The sequence below is a fragment of the Rissa tridactyla genome, chromosome 1 (genome assembly GCF_028500815.1).
Source record: "Rissa tridactyla isolate bRisTri1 chromosome 1, bRisTri1.patW.cur.20221130, whole genome shotgun sequence".
NCBI lineage: Eukaryota > Metazoa > Chordata > Aves > Charadriiformes > Laridae > Rissa > Rissa tridactyla.
The window spans coordinates 104623721-104649694 of NC_071466.1; the positions used below are offsets into that span (position 1 = coordinate 104623721).

The 25974-nt window shown below is 36.2% G+C and overlaps 1 protein-coding gene across 4 annotated transcripts in view; it reads left to right on the forward strand.

Annotated features, from left to right (window-relative positions):
* The window catches only part of SCAF4 (SR-related CTD associated factor 4), a 45672-nt gene that overhangs the window by 3393 nt on the left and 16305 nt on the right, over positions 1-25974 (forward strand). For 2 of the 4 annotated variants that reach the window (XM_054188092.1, XM_054188096.1), the window contains exons 2-16: positions 7968-8051; positions 8680-8724; positions 9607-9768; positions 12081-12216; positions 14701-14840; positions 15366-15542; positions 15902-16002; positions 16501-16548; positions 17697-17805; positions 18157-18354; positions 19564-19649; positions 21087-21277; positions 23143-23243; positions 24294-24407; positions 25111-25267. In XM_054188092.1, the coding sequence (XP_054044067.1) occupies positions 7968-8051; positions 8680-8724; positions 9607-9768; positions 12081-12216; positions 14701-14840; positions 15366-15542; positions 15902-16002; positions 16501-16548; positions 17697-17805; positions 18157-18354; positions 19564-19649; positions 21087-21277; positions 23143-23243; positions 24294-24407; positions 25111-25267 (1849 nt within the window). The remainder of the gene's footprint in view (positions 1-7967; positions 8052-8679; positions 8725-9606; positions 9769-12080; positions 12217-14700; positions 14841-15365; positions 15543-15901; positions 16003-16500; positions 16549-17696; positions 17806-18156; positions 18355-19563; positions 19650-21086; positions 21278-23142; positions 23244-24293; positions 24408-25110; positions 25268-25974) is intronic. The other 2 variants (XM_054188093.1, XM_054188095.1) reach the window with 2 other exon arrangements.

Below are 25974 nucleotides of genomic sequence, written 5' to 3' on the forward strand. Positions count from 1 at the left end.
CTTACATGGGTTGCGTAATTTGATCGTGTTTGATTGTGTTGCCCGTTCCCTTAGTCCTGTTCTTTGTACCTATATTTTGAATGTAAGTTTACCAGTAAATGTGCCTCTTAAAAATTGTAATTTTTCTACAGGAGCAAGCACCTTTTTTTGTGTTGACCAAACACGTTTGCTGCTTTATTTTTATCCAGTTGTACTCTGAGCAGATACTGCCAACTGAATAGGTGGGATTTGTCAGTTATGTAGTATAGTATATTTTTCCCTGAGGAAATTAGTTCAGACTATCCTGGAAGAAGGAGTTAGAATTCATGTACTGTTAGGTGTACACGGTGTGTTAAATTAATAGTACAGTGTAAGTAAATCACAAAGGTAACTCGATAATGGTGCAAACCTTTGCTACATTTTTAAGAAAACAAGCAAACATTTTTCTAAAAAAACCCGAACAAACCCACTCATCTGCCATGGTTTATAAAGATTTTAATCTTTGTCATGCTTTAATTTAGGGGATATATGTGTTTCCTTTTCTTTAACCTGAAAAACTTGAGGGATAGTTTACTGGTTATAAAAGTTAGAAATAGAGATTTCTTCACAGTCTTGCTGCTGGAAGTAGAATAAAGTCAAGTTAGCTATTTTGTAATCTTATATTTGTATTGAGTAATGCAGTGTATTCGCTTAATCGTGTGTCTCAGGTTGGTAATAGTTAATCTGTACCACTGAAACAATTGATATCCCACTTAAGCATGCCTAGATCACAGACAGGATAGATATTTTGTGAGGTGTTTCTTTAAAGTTAGAGCCGCAGCTTTCTTCTTTACTATTTGTCCATATTCAGTGAACTGAATGGTTGCATTTTTGATCTAGTATAGCTATTTTATGCTAATAGTAAGACTTCATTTTGTGTGCTCTGTTACAATCTGCTGCTTCTTGTTCTACCCCTCCCCTCCCCAGGTCCTATAAATAGAGGTTAGCAGGATATCCTTCACAGTGGTTCTTCAGCAGTTACTGGAACTCATGAACTCCAGTTAGATTCCCTCTGGTGTATGGCAAAGCAGCAAGGACACAACTACCAGTATCTGGTTGGAGGAAAGGTTAACATAGTCTTTTGTGCATTTTGGCACTCTTTGTGTCTTTCAGAAAACAGTAAAAGCTGCTACCTGTTGTAGCTGCCTAAAACGATTCCTATATTCCAGTAAGTGCAATAGGCTGTGTTTTTAAGTCAGTGCTGCCTCACACATGTCCTGGGAGAGTTCTTAAGCAGCAGTTCAAATGCTGTTTGGATAGGTTAGAGGGAAAGGACAATAGGAGAGTGCTACTAGAGTTTAGGCTGAATTTAGTCCCTTTTCTAAGCTATGAGACGTCAATTGAAATTATTGCAGAAGTAGCGTACAGCTCTTTGAGGATGGAAGTTGCTTTGTTGCTTTTATGAGTGTATCACGGTAATTGAAGGGTCATCGTCGCAGTGATCCTGAAAGAGCTGCGTTTGTTGCTTCTGGACTGAACTGTTTCCAGGAATATTGAAAGCTGTGGCATTCTATTAGAGATTCTTGGTAAGAGAAGGAATGAGGTGAACGGCTTTTTAGGAGACATGCTGGCCTTATTAGCACAGCACCGATCCTAAGAGACAGATAAGTTTCAAAAACAAAATTCTATTCTGTGTACTTTTATGATGTCATTTTCGTATGAGTGTCTTTTGTAAAGAAGTTTCTCCTCAGTGATTCAGAATTTGTGAATGGTCTTTCTAGGCCACAGAAATAGCTTAGCTGATGAAGCACTATTTAGCTTCATTGCCTGGGGTTCATATCTGGTCAAATTTAAATCTCACTTTATTTTCCAAAGAATGTAGCCTGACAGCCATGAATTTTGTGGTGATCTCTTACCTTCAGCAGCACCTAATACTTAGTATGCTTCACAGCCGATGGTCAAGAATTTAAAACTTACATTGATCCTCTGAGACATAGCTTAGCGACGGAAGTTTAGCAGACATCATTATCTTTCTCCTTTTCTTAGTTGTTCAAGGAAGAATGGGGACCTGAAGAGGAAAGGTATGAGTTTGACAGGAGAACGAAAATGTATATGACTAACAAACACTGTTTCTTTTAGTAGATCCTGCTTCTTTCTGTGCTGCTTCTTTTCTGTAGGTTTTATTTAGTAAGTATATAAAATGGAGCCATACCTCTTCATAAACAAAGAGACGTTTTTATGGCAAAGAACCTTCAGCAAGATAGCAAAGCCAGGGAAGTTAGTTCAAGTATTAAAAGGTATTTTTACCTTCCTACTGTGTTATCTCATGCTTAAAACAGATAAATAGACTTAAGATCATACATCAAGCTTGAGATACCCTGAAGGATATAAGCCTCATCTTTTTTCTTCTGTGCCAATGGGATAAGTCTCACAAGATGACACTTTCACTTCTTTCCTAGTAGTTTCAGGTTTGGAAAGTGTATGAGTTGCCTTTTTTCTTTGACCATGTGTCTTATGTTTTTCCCATGGAACCCCTGTTCCTTCTCTGCTGGCATGCGCACATCTGTCTGGTTTTGCTTTTCTTGTAATGAATTCAGTAACGAAGTGAAACTGATAGTATGTCTACATTTCAGCTTGCTCTTATTCTGAAGACATGCTGTGACCAGACATGCTGTCTTTTTAGGATTCTGAGGTAGGGCTGTGGGTAAATTTGAAAATAGAGATTCTCCCCTTTGCTTCAAAAACCCGTAGTTCTCAGGTTTGTGTGTAAAATAGACGCTCAAAGGGCATTAATTATAGAATGGCAGAAATTTAAAATTTGTTGCTTGAAAGACTGAAAACTAAAGGCCATCATCCTATTCCTTCTCCCATTACCCACCCGTCCTAGTACACCTCACCCAGGGCTTATGAACTGGAGCAGGTTCTACAGTTTGAGTTGGAAGGCTGCCTTAGTTCACTCGTGCCATGTGTTTTCTATAGTACTTCCATACCTTGAATTTTAATTTGGGGGTGGTTAGTAGCATGCTCTTTAAATAGCAGGCAATATAGTTAGTCTCCCTTTTGCTATCTGCTATCGTTTAATGAGTGGCTTATCTTTGTTATTTAATTGCATTTATTAGCCTGAAAATGAGCAGGTGATTTTACTGCCTTTGAGGTTCTTGGCTTTATAGATATTTTATCCCACATTTCTATTCTGTTCTGAAAAGTATGCAGAAATACTCTTGAATCAATATATTGTATTGTGGCTTGAGTTTAGTAGGCTTTTTAATACCTCCACTTTTGTAGTACATAGGTTGATACAGAGCAACAAAGAAATTATTCCTTTTAAAAATGTGCCGCTACAGCACACAGACTTTCAAATGTAAGGAGGGAGGTTCCAGAAATGTTTGGAAATTCTTAAATTGAAATTGTATCCTAAGCTAGAGCTAGTGTAAAACAAAACTGTGTGATTTTTTTCATACTGTTTTCAATAGGTGAGACTATTATAACTGAAATAGTAAAGTTTTTCTTATGACATTTGCCTTAATGATTTTGATAACATTTTGTGGCTAAGCCTTTTTACTAATTTTTCTACATTAATTTTTCCTTGTGTATGAAAGAATCCATGCAGACAGCAGGAGACAATTATTTTTAATATATTGAAATTATCAAAACTGAGTAAAGGTTCAAGCCTTGAATAGTCCTTGGATTAATTAGTTCTTATGTAAAAATAAAGTTTCGCTTCATTTCTTTTCCCATGCTGTCTCTCGCCCTGTGGTGCCCCCCCATCCTAGTAAACGGGATAGCCTGGGTGGTTTTCATTGCCAAATGAATAGAACGGGGGCAGTGGGCAGTAGAAATAGAGTCAGAGCTAAACTCCTGTTTTTTCTTTAGTCTGTGGTGTCACTATATGGGGAAGGAAGCTAGGGAACAACTAGGAGCAGCGTTGTTTTTTTTCCTCGTTCTCCAGACATCCAGTTATGGTTGGTAAAAGCAGCAAGTCATTTCTAACAGGCCAAGCTTTACAGGGCAGAGCATTCCAGGGACAGGCTCCTATTGTGAGGCAGTACACTGGAAACACTCTCAAGCTGCAAATTATTGTTGCCTTTGTTACATCCATCAAATTTCTTTTATATTTTAAATAAAGTGTCAGGTTTTGTGTCTAGATTGTTTCTTGAGCTGATCGTGGTGCCCTTTGAGGAATTAGATGTATTATTGGAAGGACAATCTTCTGAAAATAGCTGGGGTTTTTTCATATATTGGTTTGGGAAATGTGTATGAAAGAAGATCCAGGTCTAATTGAACATATGCAAATGTAAGGTACCTAGGCATCTTGCTGAACAGTTTCCCCTTCTAACAGTGAAAAACCGTGAGGAACTAGTAAGGTAGTTAAATTTTAGATTTACCCGTCTTTAAAACATGGTTTTGACACATGTAACTGCGATACTGAAAATTAAATAAAAATCAGCTTTAAAATAGTCATTTGGTATTCTAAAATCTTATGAAAATTTAAAAAGGCAACAAAGTTTTGATGTGCTATTCCAAGAGATAGTGATGGGGGTGGGTGTGAAGAGAGGGCAGAATACATATATATACGTGTGTATATATATGCATATCCATGTATGTGTGCATATGTATTTATATATATAAATATTTGCATCTCAATTTGCATATTTCAGCTGCAGTTCATCCTGAGCTGTAAATATCCGTGTGTACTGACCTCTTTGCTTTTACTATGTTTTTGTTGCTGTTGCCCAGAGTGCTGTCTGTAGCAGCAAAGGAACAATTTACAGTGATCTGCTCAATCCTGTTCTTCCAAAGCTCTTGTTTATTTCTGCCTTATTAGCCCTAGTTTCAGCCTCTCGTGTTCTTTAATTAATGACTTCTCCAAGCTACCATATTCTTCATTGCATCTTCCCTGCCTACTTCAGTGCATCTAGCTGATTTCCCTTTTTCCTGCCCTCTGGCAGTTTCTTTTTTATTGGATTTTTATTTTTTTTCTTCCCCCCCCCCCCAGTTGCAATGATATTCGTGGGATGCCTTTTAAGAAACTTCTTTTTACTTTTTGCTGCCACTTGTTTATTATCATCTTCTGTCCTATGGTGAGCTCTCCTAGTTTCCTGGTTGCATTCCTGAAATACGGACGCTGAAGTGCTGCTTTCACACTGGCTTCTTTGTTCTTGTTATATGGGACTGGCTCCTTTTTCTGGAGCACCAGTTGCTTCTTCGTGTGTAAAGGAAAGGATATGGAGTGCCCATTTTAACGTTGGCTCATGTTTTCTTCCTCCATCTCATTTTTTGAGCCTTCTGGTGGTTTGTTTGTGGGTGTTGGTTTTTGGGAATCTATTTATTTTTTGTCTTTCATTACCTCTTAAAACAGATTTTCATGAGTTTTAATAGCACTGACTTTATTCATGAGGAGTCTTTGCACTTATTCTAAAGAAATATAATTAACATTTGAAATTAAGCTTTTTTCAAAAAAACAAGTCAACTCAGGCACCTCTCTCCTTCTGTCTTTTATCTGACAGTTTTCATTTGTCTGTACTGTGATTTCTCGGCAAGCAGGGTTGTTAGCTGAATTATGGCTTAATGTCTTGAATGGCTTTAAAAATCATTCTGTCAATAGAACTTGCCTTTTATGGAGATTAGTAATGAAAAGTCATGGTCTTGACTTCATGTTGGTGTTGGAAAAGGTATCTGGCTACCACTGTCTTGCAGGACATATTGCTGGAATAGGAATCAAATTAAAGTAAATGCCTTCTTGCTTTCTCTTTGTATTTTATTGGTGTAAGGCTTTCATTTTGTATTGCTTAAAGTCTTGTTATGACTTCACTTGTTTTTAAATATTTGGCCAAATTTTTTTATCTTCTGCATTGTTTTTTTCCCTTAGCTGAGACAGTGGATAAATCTGTGTAAGTTGATCACTTCACAAGTATATCTTGTAACTTTAACTTAATAAAAAAATAAGTGGTAAATTTTTAAATGTCTTCTTACTTTCTATTACACTGTCAAATGAAGTTACTTTTATTCTCTTATTTTGATTTTTGTCAAATAATTGATTAAATTTTTGGCTAGTATTCAAGGGCTCTTTTTTTCTTCATTGTGAAGAGCAAAATTGAATTACGTAATGTAAAATAATTTTTTTCTGTGATTTGTGGGGAATACTTCAAGGTAAAAATGATTACGTGTGTGTAGGAAATGTTGAAGATCTCAATTTTTTTTTTTCGCTATACAAATCATGACAATATAATGATTCTGCCTTTAGTAAGGCATGGCTTAAATAGGAAGTTAAGTTTATGGGAAGAATAGAAAATATTTAATGAAGCAAAGCACCTAACCATGAGCTGTGGTGTAGAAGGAGGAATTAAAAACTAGTACTGGGATGTCCTGGCTTCTCTTTCTGCTTGGAAGATGGGAAGGAGGTTGGAGAAGAGAGAACAGTCCTGGCAAGCCAATGTGGATCATGCTTCCACGTCTAATGACCAGTAGAACAAACATCTGCACAGTATGCCGTAGAAACGTAGTGTAGCATACAGTGTAGTTTTTGCAACTGGTTATTTTATGATGTGAAATTACAACAGCAGCTTATGGAGTATATGGAATCCACTGTAGATCCAGAGTAGGCAGAATGGTCTGGAAAGTGGTAAAATGTGCATTGGATTTTGGTATATTCTGGTGTGTGTGCGTGCGTGCTTATGTGTGCCTGACTATAGGGCTGTTATTTAAAAACAAACATCCCCAAACCCCTTACTTCTCTATTCCCTTAAAATGCTCTACAAGAAGCAAAGTTCGTTAATAATGTCACTCTGTCCAGGTGGTGCTGGGGACCTGAGGAAAATGTATCCCTCGTCTCTCAACTTTCTGTGTTCCGCCCTTCATAGATGTTTGATCAGCTCTGACAGTTCTGTCTGCGAGTTTTAGTTTCTCTCAGTTTCTGAAATGTGAAGATAATACTTGTTTTCAGAATTAATGGTCAATACTGGAAGACAGTAGTGTGTTTTCTGCGTTCTTAGGTTCAAGACTTTTTGAAAGTGTTTTTTAATAAATTTCCTCACATGTGAGTTGTAAGTCATGGTGATGCTATTTGTGAAAATGAAGTTTTGAGGGTTTTTTACTTAGAGACGCACTTTCAGATTTGAAGATCTGAACATCCTACTTGTATCCTATGTGTTTTGAATACTGAATATGCTTTCTGTGAATTCAGACTTTAAAAAAAAGAAAAAAAAAAAAGAGTATTTAAATCTAGCACTGCAGAATGCCTTTTTGAACTTAATGGCCTTAACAGAATAGCCACCTTAGCTTCTGATTAAAAGTCTTTGAAATTGTGTGCCTGGTCTATGTTTATAGAAACGGGATCAGAATTATTCTGTAAGTCAGGTTCACAGAGTGCGTCAAACTGTCACCTATAAAGACACAGTAGCTTCTGAAAACTTTGTCCTTGAGGAATTAACTTTTCCACTGGGTGACATTAGTATGGAGAATAGTGAAGGGGATTCTCCAAAACAGCTGGTGCAGTTAATTTTAATAATAATATGGTATGGTCACAGCAAACGAAATGGTAAACATCTCCATTAAAGAATTTTGCAATGCCTGTATATGGTGGGATAATTTGAAAAGTTAGTATTGATTTGATCACCATTTGGTAAGCAGATATTCAGGCTAACTTAAATCAAGCAGCTGTTATTTCTCTTTCATATTGCTTTTATAAAATAACAGATTGCCATACCATAAGTTAGCAGTGCGTGTATCATAAGTTAGCAGATACTCATTCTTAGACACAAATGGACCTTTGACAGCAGCCCTATCAAAATCTGGTAAATCAGTGAATACGGGTTAGTTCACAAGGAATATAGCTTTGAACATTGTCTAGAAATATCTGCCTGTTAGTCTCTTTGTTTCAAGGACCAGCCAGTATTGTGGTGATACATAGTGTGGAATGTCATTAATCAATCAGTTGTCTGAAATGTTGTCTTTTTGGTTAACTGCTTAAACTTCAGAATCCATTTTTAATATTTATTTTCTCTGTTTAGCTCTTTTCACTGATGGAGATGAAACCTCCTATTTCCCGAGCAAAAATGATTCTCATCACAAAAGCTGCCATTAAAGCTATTAAGGTAAAGTACAATAGAGCAAACAGGAAACTGTAACAGTAGCGATGTTTCATTATTTTACTTCTAAGTAAATGCATCTCTGGATTTCCCAGTCTTAGTTTCATGGGTGTTTTATTCTAGCTGGAGTTAAGAATGTTATCTAGAAACAAGTGGGTGGTGAATATCATCTCTTGGTTTTAGACTAGTAGTATAATGCCAGCTTGATTTTTTTTTTTTTTTTTTTTGAATCATTGCTTTTTAATGCTACACCCACTAGGGTGTTGTGATTTCTATGTAATAAAATTTTAAATGTTGCAGGATGCAGCTGCACTGTAGCGTATTAAAACATTAGTGGACTTAGAAAATAAATCCAGAAAGCTCTCACTTATAGTCTAGAAGCAATATGTCTCTTGTGTACACACTGACACACTTTTGGCAGAGAGGATGGCTTGTTTTTGTCTGTTCCCCCCATGAAATCTTTTTTTCTGTGCTTGATTAACTTAGCTTGATAACATAGTTTCTTTTAGAATGGGACTACAGTATTTTGTTTGTAGTCTTTCCTAAATGGTAGTAAGCACAGAGTTAAAATACTTCTAAAATGATGCACCACTGCTGAGTAGATGATGAATTAATTTATGCATTTATTTTCCAGCTCTACAAGCATGTCGTCCAGATTGTAGAGAAGTTTATCAAAAAGGTAAAAAATAATTACTAATAAAGATATTGTCTGCATCTGTTACTAGGTATTATTAATAATGTTGGTAAATAACCAAAAAGGCTTCTGTTATTCAAGGATTGAGGGAGGAAATTCTGTGTTGTTAGTATTTTATACATTTTGGTATCTCTTTGTCTGCATAATTTCCTTGTTTCAGTTTTCTGTAGTACATTAAAAAGGGGTGAAGAAAAAAACTGTACTGTTCCCCTTCTTCCTCTACCCAGAAACTGGGGAGGAAACTGGAGGTACTGAACTTTCAAATTAATTTGCACTGGCTAAGATAATACGTATTTTCGGAAAATACAGTTTTCATGCTTGCCTGGGCATGTAGAACAACAGGCTAGAATGTAATGCTTGCTAAAACCAACTATCATGCTGCTTTAAGTACGTTCCTGTGAGTGAACGGGAAAGCTACTCTTTCTTTCATTCAGAGTCCTTCAGAGACCTCCAAAGAGAAGCACTTCAAATTAAATTCAGGAGAATAGAGTTGGTGGAAGTAGCTCCGTGCACTGCGTGTGAGGTAGCTTGATAGTAGAGTTGTACTGTACTGTAGTAGATCTGTTGTGGTCACATGCTGTCAAGCTAAAGGTGCTTCAAAAGGTGTGATTGAGAAGATAAAAGCTGCTTCACACTGTCCAGGTTATTTACTCGGTCTCAAATGTGAAAGCATGTTCTTCTCCTTTCTTTTCCATTTCTACAAACAAAACAAAAGTAAAGTACCAAGAGAATTCTGCATAAAACAACACAAATTAATTTTTTTATACCCGAGTATACTAAGTGTAGATTTTGTGTAAGGTTCTAAGGTGGATGCATGTTACTGTTTTAGTATCACTGCATAATGGAAAACTATTTTTATTTTTTTAGTGCAAACCGGAATATAAAGTCCCTGGATTGTACGTTATTGACTCTATTGTTCGTCAATCTCGTCACCAATTTGGAACGGACAAAGATGTTTTTGGGCCAAGATTCTCTAAAAATATTACTGCCACATTCCAGTATTTGTATCTCTGTCCATCTGAAGACAAGGTACAACTATAATTTCTCAAGTGTCGTTGTGAATTGATAACAGTGCTACCTTGGTGTTTCCCCCTATGTGAAATCTAATTTGGTGATTTTCTATGTCCGTGGTAGTGAATTTTATTATATGAAATGGTAAAATATAGAAAAAGGTTATCAAAGGCGATAGTTAAACAAAAGTTCTAGTTAAAATATGTATTTTGCCTAACTTTATCAGTTTTGTTTTGTCTGTGTAGACACTTCAGCAGTATGTGTGACTATGCCAAAAGTTGTCTTCTTGAGGCTCCTTCAGGAAAATTTACTATGGAAGGTCATGTCTCCCACAAAAAGACAGTGTTACAGGAGAAGCTCCGTTGTTGTAGGCAGTGAAGGTTCTGCTCCCAAATATTTTCTAAGAAAATAATCATGTTGATTTTGACAGTCTTTGAAATCCCATACTTGAGAATTTCATTGCTGCTCTCCATTGTCAAGAATTATTTAAGTTTCTTCGTTTTGCTGTACTTGCTGATAGAACAGAAGCTTGGAAAGTATCCTGAATTCACGATGGTTGAGGTTGCTACCAACAGAAGATGGCTTTTATGCCCTCTGTCAGAACAATTTCAAGAGTCCCAATATTAATGTGTTTTAGAAGTTGCCAGTTGGTTCCCAGAAAATCGCCTACTTGCTCCTTTTCTTAATTATAGTACCATAAGAGCAAAATACTCTTTTTCTAAGAGACTTTCCCCCTAACTTTCTAACTAAGCTTTTGAAAGTCTTTGATGCTTGGTAGTTTTCTAATGTAAAACATTTAGACCTTTAGGCTTTGAATCTGATATTCTGGAGCTTCTGGGTTAACATCCTGGTGAAATAGAGCAGTCCCTTTTCGTTTCTGCCTTTGTGGCTACCATTTTGTTCATCTAAATGAATTAGACTATCCAGTCTGCTTTGTGGAACTACCTGATATCTCACTGCTAAAATAATTTAGATGCTTTCCACTAGGGGAATAATACTATTTATAACATGGGTGCTTTAATGACTTTCCAGTGCCTAAACAAAAAAACTGATCTGCAGATACACAATAACTATGATTGATATCCAAAGAGAATGATACTCCTTTTTTTTTTTTTTTAACAGCCTTTCTGTAAGATTAATATGTGAAAACAAGAGTATTAAATTTATTCATTGTTTGGCGTTCATATTGTTTTCCAAGTCTTCTGGAGAGAGACAATACCCAAAGACAAAAATTGCTGCTGTTTTAAAGTTACCTGTTTTTCAGACCAAAAATCTTACTTAAAAATAGCTGTTTCAGATTTCTCTCAAATTGATCTTATTGTAAAAAACCTCTTGTGAAATTCTTTAATCACTTAGCTTATGAATGTATAGGTGGATTTGCATGGGTGTATATAACTGAGTCACAGTAAGGCATTTTATTGTTGAAACAAGAAAGAACAGAATTGATTTGTTCTTAGCAGCTACGGTAGAAGTCAAAAGTACTTAAAACGTGTATGTGTGCAAGTCAGATGACTAAGTATACAAAAAGGACAGGTATGTCAATATAACAGGTATTCTGACTTTTACCTGCTTGCATGTACCAACTGAAGTAGCACATCTAGCTAGATATTATTGTTTAATACTGGGGTAAAGAAGGCAAGACTAGTTTCCACCTTGTTCCTGAAAGCTTCATTGTTCTTAATGTTAAAAAAAGAAAGGAGCTTAAAATAACAGCTGACAATCAGAAGTTCTAATTTAATCTTTCTGCAGTGATCAGTTAGAATGTTTTCCACTTGCTTTCCTGATATTTTGAATAATAATGGAAATGGGTTTTATGGTATCAACATTAATTTGTTGGGTTAGTAGAAAAAAAATTCAAGCAAACAGTCTTCTATCTAACTTTAAAGCTTTGTTCTAGCATTTTATGGTCTAATTGCCCCTCTCTTCATTAGGGTTTTCCAGCTCATCTTCGTTTTCTCTGTCTTTCTCGTTGCATTTGTTGTTTGTGTCACCCCTTTATGACCATCTGTGAAGAAATGGTGGGGCTGATGTGACTTCCTCTATTGTATATCAAACCTGGATTTTCCGACTGGCCAGAACAGTTTTAGAAAAATGGCACAAGTTGCTTTTTATTAAAGTGGGTGGTAAAATAAGTTGGCAGTTTGTATCTTTGCCATGTAAAGGGTCTTGCTGACCTATGTGACGACACTGGGGTTGTTAAATAGGTGTGTCTGATTATGTTGAACTCCTAAACTGCTCAAACCTTTCTTCTCAACGTACAGAAGATAAATTTGGAGCTTGTGAGTTAGGAAAGCAGTGTATAGCGTTGACGCTTGCCTTTGTTTCAACAGAGTAAAATAGTCCGTGTCCTGAACCTTTGGCAGAAAAATGGAGTATTTAAAATTGAAATAATTCAACCCCTTCTGGATATGGCAGCAGGAACTAGTGCCACTGCACCAATGACAGAAAATGCTACTAATAATGAAGGTATGAATGACATTGTAATTTCTTCTTTTAATAGGGCAAATGATAGTAGCTTGTTTGTTTTCACATTAAAGCATCTACTATTAGTTTCAACAGTAGCATATTAATAAACTCAACTTTGTTGTCACCATTATGTGGAGCAGCTGAACTCATTCTAAGTAATTGCTGATACTGTGCTTCAGAAATTATCAGAATGTGAACACTTATTTGGAAAATACCTAAAATTTATATCGTGTATGCATATGTACGTACATACGTGCACACTTTACTTACAGATTACTTCAATATCCCCTCTTAAAAAAATCTTTAATTTTTTTCCTTCGGTCTGAAATATTTTTCTGTTGCTTCTCAGTTTTATAATTGTGATGTCATTTTTTAATGTTAGAATCTAAATAAGTAAAGCGTGATCTTTCACGTTTAGAGCTTCATTTTTCTTTGAATCAACTCAGTATCTGAAAGCAACAGCTGTCAGTGTCTTTCAATATGCAGCCCCGAAACATTTTAACTGGTGTTTCAAATCCAAATTCTTGAACAGTAAATTTATGCCTGGCAGTAGGCTTTTACACGGGCTACTGGTTGAAAACCACTGACCTAAAGAGTGAAGTAATGACTGCCTGCCCACAGTATTTTCACTGACCTATTTTATGCCACATGAAAAGCTGGTAGTGAAGTTACAGAAATGTGGATGAGAATATGCATAACACAATTCTCTCTTTCTCTGGAGGGCCTTCTTTTTGAGTTTGCCCTCTGTATTTCAGACTTAGCTTTGGTAAGCTCCTTGTTCATTGCACTCATGTTTTGGAGTAGGACTGTCAAAAAATGTAATGGAGTGAGCGTGGTGTGTTGATAAATAAGACAACAAAATAATGACATGCAATAGCAGAAGTGAAATTGTCTCCAGTGTGTTTAGGGAAACATATCCTTCCTATTGACATGTTTTATAAACATGGCGGGGGGGGGAGGGGAATGGCTTGGCAAGTGGGATCGGGTGCAAGCTGATGGCTATAAAATTTCATTCGGATGTGACAGGTGAGTGGCGCTGTTTTTCCATCTTTGTTTCATCGCTAGTAGCTAAGAAGTTGGGTGCCTTCTGCATAGATTTTCATGTACAGAATTACTGATTTCAGTGAGATTATTGAGATGCACCAGGGGGGATAATTTGGCCCTGAAATAACTATGCTAATGAATAATAATAAATATATTAATGCATTGTGTGAAATAGAAACTATTTAGCTCATAATGCTACAAGGTCTGTTTAGCCAAAAAAAGAGAGAGAGAGAAATGCAAATATTCTCCCTTGAGCAAGCAAACATCCTTCTGAATATATACAGGAAGTAATTTGGGAGTTAATTTATATTTTAAAACAATCACGTATCTTTTTGCAGTATTTTTATGTAGCATCTGACTTCTGGGAAAATATTATTCAACATGTTTTTCTCTGCTTGCTGCACGTCAACACTGCAGTTACTTAAACTGCAAACAGATGAATGGCTTTAAAGAAGTTGGTATTGTGAGGCAAACATTTGCTTAATGTCTCAAACTGAAAAATATTTCTATCTATGGGGATTTTTAACTGTCTCTCCGTGTACATTTTTGTAGTAGTCCAATAAAATATATTTGCTAAAGAACAGTAACTTGCTCACAGCATGTAGGAATTGATGGTATTACTAATAATTTACTTGGTACTGGCAAAATGTTTATTAAAAAAAAGTATTGTAATCTAAAGCTAAGAGAATGGGAAAGCTGCATGTGTAGACAAAGCTAATAGTGTGTCTTAAAATGTGATCTCAGTCTTACTAAAGCTCAGTGGAAATGGGAGTCTTTTCCTGGAAAAATTATTGAAAATTATTTTTATGGTAGGAGGATTTATCTATCAGATGCAGGTTTGGCTTGTGCCTATACAAAAGTAGCATGCGAACAAACCTCATCAAAAAAAAGAGTTGCTTGTGAAATAATCTTTAAAAGCCTTTACTTGTTACCACACATTTCAGCAAAAGTTCAGTTACTGCTAGAAAACAGAAAATATTAAGAGAAACTCACTTGCTCTTAAAATGAACCATTAGATGATTGGTTTGAAGTACTAATTCAGAAGAAGGAGTCCAGAACTTTGTAACCAGAACTAATATTTTAAGTGTGTTGGTGCACATTGCTTAACGCTGTTTGAGTAATAGTTTTTCTCTTAATTCTTCTGAAATTGCACAGTTATAAACATTGAGTTGTGATCTAAAATACCATGCTGGACTAGCTTTCAGATAGGCCATTTTTCTTTGTTTTCTTTCTTAGCATATGAAATGTGCAGTTGTGAGCTGTGACTGGAGCAGTTAAAGGCAAACTGAATAGAATTGGTGTAGCTTAGGTAGGACTTTGAGGGTTAAATAGAGTATTGTAGATAGACACTTGTTTTGAGGAGGTAGGTGCATGCACTGAGGAGTAAGATTAATGTTTTGGAGTAATGTAGTGCTTTCTCAATTCCTATGAAACTCTCAGGTTCACCGCCCCCTCCAGCAAAGGTTTCTTCGGAGCCCCCTCAAGTTACTGCTAACTCAGTACCTACTGTGCCACAGTTGCCCAGTTCTGATGCCTTTGCAGCTGTAGCTCAGTTGTTTCAAACAACGCAAGGACAACAGGTAAACTGTTTATATTTGGGTTCCTTCTACATTCAGTTTTTATGTTAAATGAGGGTGGGAAAATGATGAAATACCCTTGATTTGAAGCAAAACAAAAGCCTCCCTAAGGTCTTCAGTGGAAAACTTGTAAGAGTTAAAGTCAATATTTGAATGATCTGTCACCCTTCTATCCAGTAAGTATGGTATTTGAGGAAAATTCAGTTCTGAATTGATGCAGTTACAAAGTTTCAAGAACAGGTGGAATATATAAAACAAGATGTTGAGGTTTATTGTTTGATCCACTTAAATGTCTGCAGTGTTGAAAGGCCTAAATACCAAAATCTTGGGATCTGCTGAATTTTGCCACTGAAGTATTTAAAAAGTGACTTTTAGTCTTGCTGAAAGTTCTCCGTAGTTCATTCAGATTGTCAGTGGTGTTCATCCTGTGCCATAGTCTCGTTTGATGTAAAATTTATATCCTACAAAGCTTTCAATACTATGTGTTTATGTAAGAATATATACTTAATACTATATATATTTTTGTAGCTTCAGCAAATTCTTCAGACTTTTCAACAGCCTCAAAAACCCCAGTCACCGGTCATAGATAACACTGTGATGGCTCAGGTTCAAGCTATTACTGCTCAGTTGAAAACTACAGCAGCACAACCACAGGAACAAAAAGCTGCTTTCCCTCCGCCTGAGCAAAAAACGTCATTTGACAAAGTAAGTCTTCATTTGTTCTTTGTGTTTAACTTTTGCAGTTCAGCAGAAAACTGTTTAATGGATGTCTCAATGTCCTCCATTTGTTAGGAGAAAAAGGATGCCAATTTTGTTTCTTCTTTTTCTGTTTGGAGGTCGACTTCCTGTTTTTATAGCCTTTGCGTTTTCTGAAGCTGAATAAAACGGATTTGGACAGTTTCTGATTCTGTATTAGAATATAGTTGGCTTTTTTTTCCTGATTCTAACCTTGTCTTAATTACAGAGCTGTTAGATATATAGTAAGACTTCGATAATAAGAATATTTTGGGTGCCAGTTGTATAATATACAGAAAAAATAGCTGTCTCAATGCAATTTATTTCAGAAGCTGCTAGATCGGTTTGACTATGATGATGAACCAGAAGCAGTGGAAGATTCAAAGAAAGAAGATTCAGCTCCTTCTCCTTCAGTTTCTCAGCCAGCTTTGTAAGTTTTGTGTCATACTAAAATTAACAAATCTTTGTTCTAAAAAATATTTTGTTTAGAAAGCTGATTAAAATTCCAAGTTACTTCAGTGCTTAACTGTTAATAGTCCAAAGCCAAAAACATTGTTAACAACTTCTGGTGGGGTTTTTTTTTTTGGTGTTTTTACATTGGTTTGGCATGTTGCGTCATTGATTGAGGGATGTGTTCTGTAGAGAAAAGCTCAGTTTTGGTTTCAAGATGAGTTCCATGTTTTTATTGCACGAGTGAGTGTGTCAGCATTGTTAGTTATCGGCTGGATTGCTTTACTGGCTGGGGAAAAGATGCTATTCCAAATATTGTCGTAGCTTTAACTTTTTAAAAAAATTAAAATTGGCTTTGCGGCTTTACGTTCTCAAACGTTAAATACCCACGCAAGCTAACTACGACTCCTGTTTCCCTTTTGATATGCATTATGATAAAGTCTTAAATTACATGATCACATACTAGTTTTTTCCACAGGACCTCTCTCTCATTCAGTGCACAGGCTGGATGGTGCTCAATACCTGGGTTAGTCAATATTTCTTTTTTTCCTGCTTCAGTATGTGGCCCCGTGTCTTATTTTCTGTATATGCCATCCAAACCCTGCTCTCAAAAACGGAATCACTAACTTTGTCATTAGCTTTCTTAACTGTGTTTATCACCTTGATCACTTTAATGTTCCACGAGTATTAGTTTAATTAAAATGCCTTTTAAGTAAATTGGTAGTATTTCGCCTATAATACAGATGGAACTCTGGTGTACAGAAAGATGAGGTAGGTCAAACATAAGCACTGCTTGTGTGTGCCCAACTAGAGGTCACTGGACGAGGCTTTTCAGCATGTTTATGTTCTGTTTGTAGCACTTCAAAGCCTCTGTCCTTATTACCTTATAGTTTTGTAAGATGCCTCTTAAAATTGGATTCCAGTAGTCTCATTTTGAGCTTGAGCACACAAAATCAGTAGTACTCTGTATGAGAAACTAATCTGTCCAGAATCATCTAAGAATTGTATGGTGCCTGTGTCTTAAAATACTACAAAGTTTCATTTCACATCACCATGAAATTCCTTTATCTTCTGAAATCCTGTTCAGTTTTTTTACACAAACTGCATCCTGTAAACAGGTTGTATTAACTGCACAGACCTCATTAATTCCCTGAGCACTGTCCATTCTGTGTGTTGAATCAGGAAGTGAATGGCATTACTGTAATCTTTGTGTGATATACATATCCCTTTCTCCTCTGCCCTAAATTCCTTCCAAACTAAAGGGTTTTTTTTCAGCAAAAATATGGCCAATTTCTTTTCCTTGAGGAAAAGACTTACTTGTTTTGTTCCCAAAAGAGGAACTGGGAAGGAAGAAAGTTAGCCTAAGGCAGACAACCTTCATGAAAAATTTCCGTAGACTGAGATCTTTAGCAAGATTATATAAATATGGGGGAAGAGAGGCTTAAACCTTTATGTAGCATTTCTTTAAATGTTAAAGGACTACTCTTACAGTGGAGAAAAGATAAGGAAGTCACTCTTTCTCCTTTTTTTTTCTTTCCACTTTTTAGAGAGGAAATGGGATCATAATAAAGATTTTTCTATCTAAATTTGAAGCAAGAATGTGTACATGTACATAGAAAGATGTAAAATCTGTGTATTTACTGACTTGTCTCACCAAAATATTACTGGTTTTAGTGGATTTCCAGGAGAAGGTATGCAACAGCCAGTATTTCCTCAACTCCCAAATATGGATCCTTTTCAGCAGCGAATGATGGGAATACAACAGGATCCAATGCGTCACCAGGTAACTTTAGGGTTTTCCCTTGTCCCTCTGCTGTGTTATGTTTTCTATATTTCGTTGTTTTCTTTGAGCAGAAGTAAGGAAGTGGTGTTTCTATTAGTGAAGAGTGAATGTGACTTAGCCCTCTAACTTTCCTAAGAAACATATTTTTGTTCTCTGTTCTAGTCAAGCTTTGAAGAACAAGATTTTTATTTTACATGCCTAAACACTTGACCTGCTTCATCTTTCTTGGGCTTCTGGTCTTTTATTGTGACTTTGGAGCAGAGATACAATTTTACTTTAGGAAACTGGGAAAGCTAATGTGATTTTTTTTTTTTCCTAACTGGCAGTTTGCATGTTTTTTCTTCTCCAAAGGTTCCGCTTCCTCCTAATGGGCAAATGCCAGGTTTTGGTCTTCTGCCTACCCCGCAGTTTCCACCCATGGCTCAGCCTGTGATTCCACCAGCAGCACCTGTGCAGCAAACTTTTCAGTCTCCTTTTCCAGTACAGAGTGAATCACACATGCAAAAACCACATCAGCAGGTGAGGACCCCTTGCAGTAAACAAACTAACGTAAGTGCTCTAATACATGTCTTTCTCAAATGTTCAGGAGAGGAAATTTCATGATAACCATGGACAGAGATGGCTGGGAGGGTAGCTCATCCAAGGGAAAGATCTGGAATAGTTAATTTTTAAGGGTCTGGTATATCGCTAATGTAGTGGAAATGGACTCCGAAGTTTGTAAAAGTTTTAAAAAATCCAAGTGTATGTAAACACTTCTCTTGTTCCTAAGATTTTGGAGGATATTGTTGGTTTGGTAACTGACTGTTATTAAGAAGAAACCAAAGAGCAAGTCTGTTAATGAGCCTGTATTTAAAAAAAAAAAATAAAAATTGAATATATTTGTCTCCCTTGTTCTAAGAAAAGGAAATCGTAAAATGAGAAATAGAGATGGTACCAAGCTGTCTTTATGTGGTGGCTTGTGATGTCACAGATTCTAGAAATAAGTTATTCACTCTACTCAGTTATTCACTTGAAATAAAGGGACAGTTCTCAAGAGTATCTTTGTAATTAGTTTTTTAGTCTTGAATTCTGTTAAATCAGTACATTCTGAGAGATTGCTTCTTTGGATGGTCCCTGCCAGGGTCGTGTCATGAAGACTATTTGAAGTTTAGGCAGGACACAGTATGTTCTGCAGTGGGAAGCTGTAGAGGATTTGGGGTAGGAAAGGAGAGTTGAACTTTCTGAGGGTTTTTTAAGCAGGTTCTTGCATTTTATGTATTGTTTTCATGACTTATTGTTTCATTCTTCAAATTTATTTTATTGTAATTTGCTTAGATATATGGCTTAACGTAGTTTCCTATAACATCTTGGAGAAATGTTTCGTGGTAGATCATACTTTGCCTGTGATTTTGATGACAGAGCAAGATCCACTGACTGACTTAAAGCAATATAATTATATTCTGTGGAGATATATGCAGTGCTGAAATTGACTAAAATGTGGAAAAACAATTATGTGCAATTTGAAAATGAGAATTTTGTGTAAATTATTTTCATTATATTTTTTCAGTGGTTGTATTAAGTTCATTTAATACTAGACTGTCACCCTGTTAGTGACTACAAAGTAGTAGTGAAGCTTCTGAGGAGAGTTGCATTACATTTTAATTTCACATGTGAATATTCAGTATAATTTTAGTGCTGTTACATAATTTAGTCTAGGCATAAAATGAAATAAAATGTTTGCACTACTCACCCATAACACCAGTAAACTTAATATTTTAGGATATGGAAGTGGAACAGCCACCTATTCAAGAGGGGAAGCGGCATGTTTCTGACAGCAGAAAGTCAAGATCTAGATCTGCATCAAGGTAAATTAGTGAAAGTTCCTTTAGTGAGGGTATATATTATATCAAGCATGGATTTTAATGTAAGGAACTTAAGTGTGTCACGTCCAAAGACTTGGGAAATGCTTTACTAATTCTTTACGAGTACTGGGGAGAGTTATGCTGATTATCTGGAGCTCAGAGAATCTAGTACTGTGCTGCCAAATCTGCTGTGGGGGTGGTAACTTCTAACTGAGGTGACAGTAAATAGTTGAGAGGTGAGCTAACTCCTTGAACTGTTGTTGGCGGGGCTCATTTTCAGTGCCTTAGGACACAGTCCTCTTACCTCTATTTCGAATTTGCTTCTTGGGTGCCCCACACAGCATACTTCCTTTGAGGCCCTTTCTTCTAAGTGCCCAGTCGTTTTGTACAAGTTGGATTCTGTACCCAAATGCCAAAAGATATATTTAGCAAAAAAGTCCATTTCAATTTAATCTAAGGATTAATTGCAAGAAATTATTGTCTGTGTATTTTTCTCTGTATGGACAATGCTAGTGAAATTTCATGTTAAAGTCAAAACTGTCAAGGGCTTTATTTGAATTCCCCTTCTGGAAGAGAGAAAAAAAAGAGATCCGCTCAATCTCTTACCTCCTGAGGGGAGTTGTGTATAAATACAGCTAAATGTCGTATGTACTTTGATGCAGTGGTAATGAGAAACACATTAGTGACTCTTAAGACTTGTGAACCTTTGAAAGTCATCTGCCTTCTAAGGAAAATTGGGTATCTGTACAGTTCTCTTTTATTGGTAGAGAGTAACTTCCATGCCTGTCAATACTGAGTAAATTGTAGCAAAGCAGAATATGATAGTTTAATTTTGTCTGTGCTCTAAAGACAGTTTTCATATGAAGAAATCTGTGATCCACTGTACTATGGGATGTTGCCTGTCACACAGGCAGTATTTCACATCTCAGCTGACCTAACAAATCTTGCTCCGGTATTAAAGCAAAGCTATCTACTTAGTTGCAAGTCTTCTCCTTTGCCAAGTTCCATATGACTTCTTTGAAGGTGTTACAGACCTCAAGTGCTTTAGAACTTGCACATGATGTAGAATACAATTTCACTGGTAGAATTTATTTTTAATCTCTCCTTTAGCCATTCTTTTGTAAAAGCAGTAAACATTTTCCTCATTTAAGCAGATGTCATTTTTTTGTATGTTAATGTGGACGTAGTTTTGATAGTCAACTTCAGTACGAAATTAATAGAAGATTGAAAAATTATCAACTGTTCAGCTGGAGTGTATTGATAAGCTACTGTAATAATTTACTTTAGTTCTAAATGCTTGTAAATGAACTTGGATTAATTTAATTTTTTCTATTGACTGAACTCTTGCCTGATTATTTAAATAGGTATCTGAAATAGTTATCTATCTGTCAATGTCTGAGTCAGAAAGACTGAACATAAATGGTTGTTGATTTAAACTAGGTCACCTAAAAGGAGACGTTCAAGATCAGGCTCCCGATCTCGAAGATCACGTCATCGTCGATCTCGATCTCGGTCCAGGGATAGACGCCGACACTCTCCTAAGTCTCGGTCACAAGAAAGACGTGAACGTGAGAGGGAGAGGGAACGCAGGTCAAAAGGTCTTCCTCAGATCAAGTCAGAAACCGTTAGTGGTAAGTTTATTCTTTCTCTTTACTGTTGATGTAACTCTGCAAATTCTTACAATACCATTTTTCAGATGCTCAGCATCTTCCTGGTTCATATATGGAATTTTTTTGTCTATGCCATTTTCTTTAGTGAATTTTAGAGTTCTGCTAAGTTGAAGATACTGCAATAGATACTAAGACTATGTAAAATGGAATATTAAGAAGGCAAACAGGTATTTCAGAAAAACTGTAAATGTCAAAGAAATGCACTTCTTGTATCTATTAGACTTTGTTTTTAAAATTTAATGTTGACAAGTCCACTTACCTTCAGTATATGATACCTGCTCACAATATCCCAGAAGACAGCTCTTAATCTCATGTGTGTTAGTTTTTAAAATTTTTTTGTTCCGTTTTCTTGGGTTTAATGCTATTTGATGTGGGTTCCAAGACTTGTCCAAACAGAACAAAAATAAACTACACTGATTTAATTTCTGAACTGTTGTAAAGCTCTTAAGAATTAAATTCACCACACATCTCTGTACTTCCTTTACTCATAGTAGACAATTGGGCATTTTTTTAATATCTCCAAGTCAGAAATATTTTGGCTGTAAAATGTGGAAAAAAAAAGCTGAAACACCATGTTTTTCCTTTCCTTTCTTCGAGACATGTAAGGTAAAGCAGATTGAGCAACAAGAAGTTAAGCATGTCATAATGATTTTTCTAATGATTCAATGTTGTGCGTGTGTCAAACCTGAAGGAGAGCTTTGACCTGGGGAACACACAGGGTAATGCTTGGATTTATGAAATAATCCTGGCTTTGCCTGTGTTTATGGACAAAATGTAGTAGTTGTCTTCTGAATATTCCTGGGAAGTGCAGAATCACCTCTGGAGTCATCAAGTAAAATGAGAACATTCCTTTTTTTACGTAAGAGGGACAAAAACTAAAGAGTTCTAACTAGCCAAAACCTTGTGAATGAAAATACCATTACTTTAAAAGGCCTGCAAAGACTTAGTAGCTGTTCATTAAAGGCTTACTGGTGGTGGTATAAGATGCTTTTGCCAACAACTGTCCCAGATTCTGTCACATAATGCTTTTTAGGTTTGCAGTTTTATGTCACTTAGTGAGGAAAACATAGATGAGTATTAAATGTTGCTGTAGTAGTCTTCAGCAAAAGAAATACTTTGAGCTCATCTGCTGTTTTATTACCTTCAAACATGAAGTGAGATAAGCATGTTGCGCACTCTTTCCTGAAAGAAAGAGCGTGTGTCAATAATTTTTCACTTAACCATAGAAAGAAATGGCATTGAGTAGGTCACTACAGAGGTTAAAAGTTTGGTTGCTCATTGTAGCGAATTGTCACCGCATTCTGGAGGAGAACCTTGCTCGTAGTGGATGTATCACCATAAACAATCTAATTGTCATCTTGCCAGTAAATACCATCCATGACTTGCGATGGTGGCCCCTAGCTTGGGTTTCACACTAAGCAAAGTGAGTTACCTTGTTGTGAAATATCGATTGTATGTGTTGGGATGTTTCATGGAGCGTTATTAGCAGGAAAGCCTATTTTTCCTTTTTATGATGATTTGCAGAGCGAGCTCATGATCATCAGAAGTTGCAGGCCACTTCAGTGTTAGTTAACTAGAGAGCTTCTTAGTGAGTGCATTCTAACAGTGATTCTGGTGTAGTTGCTATGGTTGACTGTCAGTGCAGCTCCAGGCAGGCAAGAAAAAGAGGTTTCTGTCAAACACTCATAAAAATTAAAATATGTGTTTTAATATTAACCGGCTTTTTCATTTGAATAACTATTTTAAAATAATTATTTTGACATTCTGGCTTGTGAAATGTGTATTTCCATGGGCTCTTAGAATCTGTGTTAACTCTTTGATTGTAGTTTGTAGTACTACGCTTTGGGTAGGACAACTTGACAAAAGGACAACTCAACAGGATGTTGGAAGTCTTTTGGAGGAGTTTGGCCCAATTGAATCAATAAATGTAAGTATAAACAGTGCAGCGTAAGCTACTTTGATATGACTTGGTTACAAAAGGTCTTTTCAGACTGTTTTAAGGCAGCTTTATTTTTGACACATTCCAAGGAGTCAAGAGCTCTCATTTCCTATATATTTGTGTTTCCTACCGTGTAAACTCAATTCATTTGGCCGCTTTGTAGAAAAACAAGGCAGTTGCTTTAGTTTCTTGCAATTTAAAAATGCTCTTGGGAGTAATACAGAAGATTATCCCATTTTCATAAAAATCATGCTTTCTCTGAAGAGAATTGAATGAGAAAGGGCTATTGAGGAGATGGGTACAGAATTGCATACTATGCTGCTGAGTTCCTTGTCTGCTCCGTTTTGTTTGATTATAGAATATGGACTCTCAGCTGGCGTTCTTGTTGCTTTTGCTTCTTTCTCTTCTGTCATTTTAGTCATAAGCATGTTGTTATGCTTTGCTGTATTTAAGGATGTTTTTATAGATAAATGATAGCTGTTCTGGTAGTTACAAAATTTCATTTAAACAAACAAAAAGAAGTGACTGTAATTTTCTTCCTATTCCCAAGTTTTGTAAAACAACATAAACGTTTTTTCTCAAATGCATTAGAAGTAATAAAAATTATTACAAAACTGCAGATAAAACTGAATGTGGAGGTGCAGCTGGCAGCTTGAGGAATGAAGTGGGGTATTAGCATCTTGTTTCTTCCAACAAAGTAACTAATTGCCAGACTGCAGCATTTACATGAATGCTACTGTTTAACAATTTTTAAAGGATTAAATATACAACAGTCATCCGTATTATCACACAGAATAGAGTTCAAAACTTTCCACATAAGAAGTTGCTTTTAATTTATTTCCGGTGTTTTCCAGTATTTCCAGAAGATGCTGGTTATCTTTTAACTATCATTCTCTTTCATACTTCCGTAGTCCTTTTTGAAACACCTGCTGATGTTCCAGCTTACTGTAATTGAACACTTGTATGTTGTTCCTTACTTTGTTAATGTGCTACCAAAACCTTTTCTTTTTTTTTTTTTCCTCCTTAAAATACAAACAGATGATACCGCCTAGAGGATGTGCCTATATTGTTATGGTTCACAGACAAGATGCTTACCGTGCCCTGCAAAAACTGAGCCGAGGAAACTTCAAAGTCAATCAGAAATCTATAAAGGTACTTCTTTGAAAAAGTCAAGCAGTTCTAAAGTTACTGTAATTTTTGTAATCCTTTTTCATCCGTTCTAGACTTTTGGGTAATTTAAACTTTTATGTATTTTGGATATGGTGTTCTGTACACTTCTGTGAATGGACCATTTTTTCCTTGATAAATATTCTTCTTGCTCTGTAATGTGCCTAGTGGAACTTGTATCAGTTTCCTTGAAAGAATGTCAATAATTGTCTATTTAACCAACAAAAATGGTGTCCTTTTAGTCATTACAGTGGACTGTAACTGTGTTTTTCTTGTTGCTGGTTATTTGTCTTATAACTGAGTTTAATTATATATGGTAATCCTACAAAGAGTACTAATAAATAAGGAAGAACACATTCATTAGTGAAGTTCTTCCTTTTATAGAACATTGTATTAGAGGGTGATGCTGTCCTTAATCTTAGTGACTGGGGAACATTTGAAGAAATGGCCCTTCTACATTTTTACAAATTATGTGCAAGAGTCGAGCCAAGAAATAAGAACTAAGTCTGCTTTAAAAAAACCCGCTTATTTCAGAGTTTTGTAACTAACCTATTTCTCCTGCTGTTTCAATTAGAGCATTCTTTTTACTTTTTAGCCTCAAACGGTAATGCTGTTTTATGAGAACTAAATATTAAATCTATTAAAATGGAAACATTTTACTGACTATATGTAATTTTTCCCTCCCAAGATTGCATGGGCTTTGAATAAAGGAATAAAGCCAGATTACAAGCAGTATTGGGATGTAGAATTAGGTGTTACTTACATACCATGGGACAAAGTAAAACCTGAAGATCTTGAAAGTTTCTGTGAAGGAGGAATGTTGGACAACGAAACTCTTAGTCCAGGTAAAGTATTTCTACATCTTTAAATGCGTTTAAATAATTGTTGTTTGTGCTGGTGTACTGAAGTTGGTGTGGCTGACTTTCATGACTCTGAGGTGCGTATAAAATCCGTGAAATGGCTAAGAAGTGCAGCAGGTGTGCCCCGTAGATTGGAGAGAGTCTGTAAGCAGTTAATGACAGTCCCTCATCAGGAGTTGTGCAGCTGTGTTAGGAGAGGCTGGGCTAAAAACGAACGTTGATACCAGGTGACCCATCAGCTGCACTGGTGTTTGCCCTTGACAGTAATGCAGGATGCAAGTCTGTTGTACTTGTTGGTCCTGTTCCTTCGGCATCCCCAGTTTGTGCGAGGTACCGCGAGCAAAGGAGCCTGCTTTTGGTTTACTTGTGTAGCAACTGAGTTGATGGCAACTTTATGATTTCTAAAAACAGTGCCTATAGTTTTCACACTTTTGACATTTTCAGTTCCTTTGGCAAGTCTTGTATTTATAGGGACCTAATAGAATTGTTGTTATCTTGTATGTAAGCAGTGCGAATATCAGGCTTCTATGGTTGTGTTAAGAAAATGACACCTGTTATAGTCATCAGCTTCAAATCAATTACAGGTCTCAAATCAATGTGGATTTGCTAGTGTGCTGGCTGTTGTGATTTTAAAAGTAATAGTAAATGAATGCAGCACTTAAAAAGTGAAATTTCCTTAAGTTCTTTGACTT